The sequence below is a fragment of the Macadamia integrifolia genome, chromosome 3 (genome assembly GCF_013358625.1).
Source record: "Macadamia integrifolia cultivar HAES 741 chromosome 3, SCU_Mint_v3, whole genome shotgun sequence".
Lineage (NCBI taxonomy): Eukaryota > Viridiplantae > Streptophyta > Magnoliopsida > Proteales > Proteaceae > Macadamia > Macadamia integrifolia.
In genome coordinates this window covers 6,129,584-6,138,551 of record NC_056559.1, presented here as the reverse complement: position 1 = coordinate 6,138,551, position 8,968 = coordinate 6,129,584, and the positions used below count along the sequence as shown (strand labels likewise).

Here is an 8,968-nt window from a genome sequence, read left to right as displayed (position 1 = left end):
CCCAAAAAAAAAAAAAAAAAAATCTCAGTTATGATTACAAAGGAAGAGCAACCACAAACAGATTGACAATTTCCAGAAGCAGAACCTTTTCCCCTTTATTACCCTTGCTCAATGCACATGGCCGACTTTCAAATATCTGTACTTTTTTCCTCGTCAAGTAAGGTGATAAAGGTGCACTAATAGGCAAGAATTGCATCAAGACAGAGCTTTGACGTCAACTTCGCACACAAAAAACTCTCTTTTCTTATCAAAAGAAAGTTTTTATTCTGTCATAAAATAGTAACAATTTCATAGAAAAGGAAAGGTGTTAAGTCAGGATTAGAGGTGGAACGTTTGTCATAGTCAAATCTTTATTGGGTTGGTGTATATATCGTCTCACCACACACAACCTATAAATCTTTTCAAAGTCCATAAGAAGTGCAGGTTTTAATGCCTCTCGACACATCTATTCAGCTCTTTTAAAATTCACACAAACAAGCAGATGGATCATAGAATGAATTCAATCAAGAGTTGAAGACCTTATTATTATCCCAGGAAGTGTCAAACAATAAGTTTAGATGTGTATATGTTCTTCATAGAAAACTTTTCCAAGACCATCCAGCCGGGGGGAAAAAAAGATTGGTCTTCATTTTCCGTGGTGTTAATTACAAAGAAAAATATTTTTCAACTTTAAACAACAAGAGCTCAAAGAAGAGTACAACCACAGGAATCAAGCCAAAAGGCATCTAAAATGGGAAAAAGGAAAAAAATAAAAAATAACACAATCAATTTAACATAATAATTCTTAAATGCAGCCACAAAAAAAAAAAAAAGGTCCGAAACATAATACATCAGTTTAGCTTGGATAATTACAATAGATTGTGGAACCTGAAGCCAAGGAAGTCCAGCTCAAAGTCCATGCAGGTCGGAATAATGCTAGGCCCACATAGGGACCAAAGTGGTAGTTAGTTTAGTAGGGTCTATTACTTCATTAACATGGGAAATTTTATAAGTTTGGTCTACCATAAGTCATTTTTAGTTTTTGGGAAGTTTTTATTTTCAAATATTTGAATTCTTTCAATAGTCCTTGGTAGCTTTCTTATCATCATGGTTCGAAAACTAGCCAAAATTGGAGGAGGCATTCAACCTCAATGTATCGATTGATTTATTAAAAGAATAAAGGTTCAAGTTTAAAAGGTAGATCAGGATAGGAGTAACTGGTAGTGAGTCTAGTGACAGAATGGTCATGGTATAGGAACATCTGTGGATTTGGTAAACTTGGAAAGAACTTTATTGTTTCACCATGCTTCATATGTAGGATTAATACCCAAGACCCTTGAAATCACTAAATAACATATTTTATCTCTTAACACACAGTGGGTGGATTTAGGCTAGCCCCTCTTGTTTATCAACTGTTAAACTGCTCAGTTCAAACTTATGGTTGTTCCACCTGTTTTTACTACAATGCCTTTTCTTTTCCCCTATAATGGTGCACAATATCTGAAAGTTTTCAATGGTAGTGGAATAGAGATAGTGTTTAGGCCTTCAGATTTGTTGATTACGAGAAAATGGACTCAAACCATAGGCCTTGAACTGGGTATCCAAGAAAGGAAAAATGCAGTGAAATGTCAAAATCAATTAATCAACAACCAGAGAAAGCAAGACATAACACTAGGATACACAATTTTACAGTTCCAAGACAGTAATTCTCAATTTCCATCCAAACAAAGCAATAGAACGGAAAATTATATCATTGTTCTAGGTATCAGGGAAGAAATGTTACCAATGAACGAATGAAGGTCCACATTCAATAGTTAAATAAATTCACGATTTACAGATATCTGAAAGATAAAAAAAGTAGTTACCTGGAAGCGGGAGGGCGAGCAGGGACCCCTTCTTCGGCCCCATCTCCGAACAAGTAGTCCGTTCGATCACCATTCTCTGCATCTCTTCTGTTCTCACCATCTTTTCTGATTGGGGCCTCCTTGGGGGAAGGAAGAGGACAATCCCCTGGATGAGGAGATGCGGTAACCCCGGAATCTCTCTGAAGCAGCACAGACAACTCAGGCAGCGGTAACGGCTGTGGCACCACCGACGATGGCCCGGCCCCGGCAGAAGCCGATGCCGGGTCATGGTTGGTGGATGACGGAGAAAGCGATGTCGAATTTGGCTGAGACAGAGGACTGAGATTTCTTAAGGGTAATCTCCTAACTTCATCTTCGCTAAGATGACGAAGCTTCCGCTGTCGAGTAAGATGAGGCTGCTGCTCCTCCGATCCTCTACGGCTCCTGAATAAATTGTAGTCCCTGACATTTCTTTTTTGGTGAGAAGAAGCTAAGGAATTAGATTTAGAGTCTTTAGACGATAACAAAGAAGACGGAAAACGGGTGTTATGCCACCAATGCATCTCTGCAGATTAGGAAACATGGTACAAACGCTCTAATCTTTAACAGATAATGAAAAACAACCTATATCTAAACCGGAATCCAAAGAACAACAATTCTAAGGAATTGCAGGTGCAGACTTCCATGGCGAAGCCAAAAACCCTAATTAGCGAAATTGAAAACGAAACCCTAACCCTCCATCTATTCGATCAGCCATGGACGATCGGGGTCTTCTCCCCGGTACGCGCTTTACAAGCATTTCTCAACCAGAGAGAGAGAGAGAGAGAGATGAAGGAAGGAAAGGATCGTAGGAACGTTGTCCGAAGGTCCACATGCACTCTCGCCACCATTAAAGTCAAACAATACTACTCGATATACGACAAAAAAACCAAAAACAAAAGAAGCTATATTTGACTAAACTTTATTAATTTATCATTTTGCCTACCTTTATATTATACATCTTATTGGTTTTGATGGTTCATACTAAACTGACGGTCGGATGAGATGACCAACTGAGCCTACTAGATAATAAAATAGCTTATTTTAATAATTAAATAATTCGTACATTGTCAACCAGTGCGCATTACGCAATGCGGTACATTTTAGTCAACTTTCCCGTCTTCTTTGGAAAAGGAGTTTCCTATTCCGGATTCGGCGTTTTGACACGTATAACCTCCTCCAGCGCTGCTGGTGGATCTAATTTTTTTTGGAGAGCGTGACTCCTGTACCAGCGTTGGGCTAATACAAAAGCACCAATATTGATGACATTTTCACCTTTCATAATGATTGGATGGTCATTTTATCTCTCTTTACATCTGAGTACAAGGCCTCACTACCTCTTGGACTTGTTTTTTTTCAAAAGTAAAATAGAAAAAATAAGGTTTTCTAGACCTACCTCAAACATAAGAAGGGAGAAATGACCATATCATCCTATGTGAAATGGAAATATCATTATTAGATGTCCTTATATGTGTTCTCATTAAACCTCACATTGGTACAAGGAAAGGTAACCTTGGTAGCAATTCCCTTCCTATCATTAATGTGATCATATGAAGATTCTTGGTCATCATCACACTCTCCCCTTCCCATATCAATCCAATGGTACGGTGACTGTGATGAAGAGATTCTCCTACACAATAGGTTAAAGGAAACACTTTTTTTTTCACTATGATCCTGCAATTGAGCATATGAGAATTCTTATTAAAAAAAAAAAAAGATGAGAATTCTCTAGTCAGAACTCAGAACACATTTGAAATTAGTTTCCCATTTAAGTCTATATGTTTAAAAATCTTTTTTTTTTTTTTTAATCCCAAAGATTTAGAACTCGGCTTCAGACTTTCAACCAATTCTGAGTTGACTCAGCTAACTTGGTCAATTCTTATGGACTTTGAAGAAATTCAATTAGGAATAGACAGCTTTTTTTCCTTGATAAGGGTTTTAAAACTCAAGATTGGATCGGTCAAATCTGCAAATTCGGATCAAAATTGATCAAGGCTGTTCTTGATTCTGGTCAGTTTGGTTTACTTTTTTTTTTTTTTTTTGACTGATTCATAATTGATCTAAATCGGTTCTGACAGATCAAGATCTAGGTATCAGCACTTGTATGGTTTGATACCGATATTGATACTAAAACGAATCAATCATATCAGATCAGACCATTTTATCCTTCAAAATATCGATAAGTTGGTTTCTTGGATTGTTTTACTTTTCCTTATAATGACATTGGTGTTGAATACTGATCATACCAATACTTCAAACCCTTTTTCTGGGGGTAGGGGGTTGATGAGAACCCTGTTACTTGCTTGTGTCTAAGCTTAGACGCAAATAGATACAAAAAGGCAAGGATACCCTGTCCAAATACCTAAGTCTTCATAGTCGTAGATAATAAGAACTCAAACATTATAGAAATGACTCTAAAGTTACAGAATCATCATTGGAGTAATCAAAGACAGATAAAAGGAGAGATCTAATAAGAGTTATGCTCATCAGACATGCCAATGAAAAAAAGGTCAATTTATGCAATCATTATGCGTAGGTCAGGATTATCGCAATCATAGGGGTTGAGCAATCATTACGCCTCCCTTTGTATATGGGCACAAGCATCCTTTGTATATGGGCACAAGCGTCACGCTGCTTGGCAGGGTTCTTTTCCCCTTTATCTTTGTGATAGAAAATATTCACCACTTAGTTTATTATTTCAACTGTTAAAAATAAAAATGGAGAAAATTTTCCTTCACCTAGGGAAAGGTTCACCCAAAATCAGGTCATTATTATTCCCTACTACTAGTTGAAGATGGTATCTCCCCTTACTTTTTGACACTCATAAAAAAATGATATGCATGATGAAGGAATGTTTCCTTCGCCATGGATAGAGGGAAACCATCTCTTTAGAAAAAAATGAAACAAGACAAAAGAGTCCTTGAAACAAAGTTGTCTGCCATTCAATTGTCATAAATAACATATAAAAAAAATGATTACCAAAAGAAAAAGATATAGAGATCCAGAGTTTTATAACTAATAGTTGGAGAGAGAAAAAAATAAGGGTTTACCATCGTCGTCTTATGGACTCCATATACATTGAAAAAATCGTAGCTCTAACAGGCAATGGACTTCGCAGATGCAAACCCTACTAAGTGAAGAATGGAAGAAGGGTTTTATAGACATCATAAGTCGACTAAGTGTATTTCTATAGGAAAAAAGTTATGAAATGTGTTCACCAATAAGAGAAAACGAAGTTATGAAATGAGGTTGAGTTCGAGAATTTCCATAAAGTATATTCTCGTACAACTAATAAAGTTTCTTTCTATGGTAAAAAATATTTATAACGCGACCTATTGCATTTATTAACAAATAAATATGAAGGAAAATTAGGAATAATATGGAATATAGAATTAAAGAAGTCGTAATTGATACCAAACTTGTCATATTAGTATTTTTCAAAATTCAGGGGTGGTGGCGGGAACGAAAAATAAGGTATAAGATATCTTCGCATATGATATTCCTTCAAGAAAATTTTATGTGGAGGTGGGGTCTAAATTTTGTCCTTGTGGACATGTAAGTACCAGCATCCCTATATAATTTTGAAATATCCACGACTACAGGAGAATGCATAGTAGTGCATTGGTGTCAATAAGGAAGCATGAGCATTCCTCAAAGTGATCATTTTGGTTATTTGGGCTCAATGATAAATAAAGAAGGTGATATAGAGGATGTGCTTTGCAGATGGAAATTCTACCAAGTGAAGAATTAAAAAAGAGTTTTATAGCCACCATAAGTGAACCAAGTTTATTTTTATAGGAAAGAGGTTATGAAATAAGCTTGCATGCGAGAATTCCCATAATTATATTCTTGTACGACCAATTAAATTTCTTTGCACAGTGATAAATATTTATAAGGCGACCTGTTTCATTTATTTTGTTGCTACTAACAAAAAAATATGAAAGTGAATTAGGAATAAGATTGACACCAAACTTGCCATATTAGTACTCTTCAATATGAGCAAGATGATAAATTTTAGGGGTAGCAGTGGCGAGAAGAGAAAATAAGGCAATGAGATATATTCACATATGCTATTTGTTGAAGGAGATTTTATATTGAAGTAAACTCTACTTACCACTGAGTTTCTTTTTAGAAAAATCAATAGTTAGGTGGGATCTAAATTTTTTTTTTGGACATGTAAGTATCAACATCATTTACTCACATGTCGAATCTCAGCACAAATGGAGTTTTCTAAGTGACGAAGTATATTATTGAAAAATCTACGACTATGAGAGAGTGCATAGTAGTGCCTAAAGTATTATAGATATGCATTAATGCACATAAAGATGCATGGTCATTCCTCAAAGTGATTAGTTTAGGTAATTGGGCTCAATCATAAATAAATAAGGTAATATAAAGGATGATGTTGCTCATCGAATTAAAATATAATGGATGAAGTGGAGAGGTGCATTTGGAGTATTATGTGATCGACGTACTCCTTTAAAGCTTAACGAAAAATTTGATAGGACTGTCATACGACCGACTATGATGTATAGTGTGAAAAATTGGACAGTTTAATTATAAGCATCAAACAGATAAACTAAGTGTAGCGGAAATGAGGATGTTGAGATTGATGTGTGACAAAATTAAGAACGATAACGTAAAGAATGACCATATCAAAGTTGACGTGAGTGTGGATTTGATTCATGATATAAGCTTCAAGAAAGTTATTTGACGTAGTATGGCCATATTCAATGGAGAGCTTTGGATGCTCTAATTTTAGCAAAGTGACTTGATTCATATTGAAGGAATTAAAAGAGCCAAAGGCAATCTTATCATGTATGATTTCAAATAGAGCTGATTGGAGAGCAATGATCCACATAGCCGATTACATTTAATTGGGATAATGTTATGTTGTTGTTATTGAAATATGCATGGACACATCTAAGGGTATTATATGCTTCAGAGTATGTAATTGGACACATGACAAATGATAAATATAGAGTATGTAATGGACACTTGGACACATGACAAATGAAAACTATCCTCTCTACCCAATGATCATAATAGCAAAATCATTTATCCATGCAGCACATTAGGGTAGGTCATGTTGAGAGGCTTCTCATAATAGGACCATGTAAATGAGTTTCTCTCTCATTGATTATAAAAATTAAAGGATGGAAAAATAGGGTATCCCTACTACGAGATACTCGATTATGAATTTTCTTTTACTGTGATAAAAATAAGGAAAAAGTTATATATATATATATATATATATATTGGTAAAACTGTATTTTTATTAAAGAAATGGTTCTCTGTCTAGAAGCGTGGCCTACGCTAGCGCTCCCTATTTCTATCTATGTCCTCCTTCAAACAAGAAGTATATATATTTTTCTACAAGGAGAGGAAGTAGATACATGGGAGCCCTGGCATAGGGCACACTCCCGGCCAGACTTCTTTTTCCTTTATTATATAAGGAATTCTTTTTCCTAATTATATAAGGAAAAAAGATCATTTACATAGTCCCACCTCAATATAGCACAGTTATCCTCCCACATGGATAGATGATACGGCTATCTCGGCCATTGATAGAGAGGATGTGGCCTGCATTATACATGTAAAAAATTTCAAATTTAAATTCTATCAAACACCTCATGTATTTTCATGCATGCCTATGGTATTCCAACCACAACTACGCACTCTCTCACTATCCTAGATTTGACAAATTCATTTGGACAAAATTTAGGATTTACATGTGATCTGATTTTTTTGTAGGTACAAAGGGCAAATTAAAATGTGTCAAGATCTAAATATATCTATAGATGTGTCATTTAGACATTAGGCTCAATAAGCATAACAAAGTTAACAAGCTCAAGACTGAAAAAAAATAAAGAGCAAACGTGTTGGCTCTTAAAATTTTCTCCTAGAATTTTTTAAAAAAAGTATGACAGGCTTTGTAAGATTACTTCATAAAGTTGTATTAACTTTCCCTAAATAGACTCTTTTGCTTGCACAAAAGTGAAAAGTACAACCAAAAAAAAAAAAATCCCCACAACACTAGAGTGGGATTCCTTCACACCCCTCTCACATTGACATTTTTTTTTTTTATGGAAGGGAGGGAGGGTGGGATCCAGCGACTTGGGGGTCTAAGCTACCTTCCACCCATCCAAAGATTGGGATGACTTGGACACATATCAACGCATTTGAACACCTGAACGCACACCTCAAGGTCCACTCAGCCATTGATTAGGTGGGGCATTGGAGAAGATCTTAATCTGGGAGAGAGTCGGTATAGATATTAAAAGAAGATACCATTAGAGATGCCCCCTCAAACCCACGACATAAAATAAGGTGGATACAAATTGCACGTTTGGATACAATTTTAATTCACAAATCTAAGCCAAAAATCGTGCTGCACACATTTGGTTCCAATTCTGGGAGAAAATTTTCATAAATTGAGAATTCCCCAGAGCTTCAATTTCTCCGATTAACTGTTGTTTAAAGAGGAGAATTTTGGAACCACAAAGTTGGAAGGAGAAAGTTTTCTCCGATCGGACTGAAATATTCACCACTCCATCTTAAGGTTCACAAATCCTCCTATAACGTTTTAACATGTTATTCAAAATGCCGTGCTGATAGCCTGATACCCCATGTGCATATGAACCCGCCTCAGTGAATGAATTCCTATTCACTGTGGCTGAAGGAAAACTCGGTCCAAGTTGGAACTTTGCCAATTTTGTGCTAAAATTTTAGTGGTATGTTTCATTGGTCACATAGAGGAGGTATCCCTGTTTTTCACACAAACATTAATTAAACATCTAAAAACCTCTCTCATTCCCTCCGTACTGGTATGCTTCATGTACAGTCCAATGATGACACGTGTTCTTTTTGCTAATGCCTATCAATGCATTCTCAATGGTAGCCAAAAAGACATGTCATCACCCAACTATACGTGAAGCGTACCAGTACAGAGGTGATCCAGACTCTGAACATGAAGCACTGATCCTGGTTCCCACAATTTGCAGGCATGTAATAGAATTCAAAGGTTGAAAGAATCCTTTCAATTGAAATTTATCAAGAATTAAAGTCTAACATAATAATCCTAAGCAAATGTTAACACTGTAAAA

At 35.9% G+C, this 8,968-nt stretch overlaps 1 protein-coding gene across 2 annotated transcripts in view; it reads right to left on the bottom strand.

Moving 5' to 3' along the window:
- Positions 1 to 2,716, bottom strand: part of LOC122073979 (mitogen-activated protein kinase kinase kinase 5) — a 33,800-nt gene extending 31,084 nt beyond the window's left edge. The window contains exon 1 of one of the 2 annotated variants that reach the window (XM_042638733.1): positions 1,845 to 2,716. In XM_042638733.1, coding sequence (XP_042494667.1) covers positions 1,845 to 2,386 — 542 coding nt within the window. In that variant the 5' untranslated portion in view covers positions 2,387 to 2,716. The remainder of the gene's footprint in view (positions 1 to 1,844) is intronic. The other variant, XM_042638732.1, reaches the window with a different exon arrangement.
- Between the last annotated feature and the right edge of the window lie 6,252 nt (positions 2,717 to 8,968).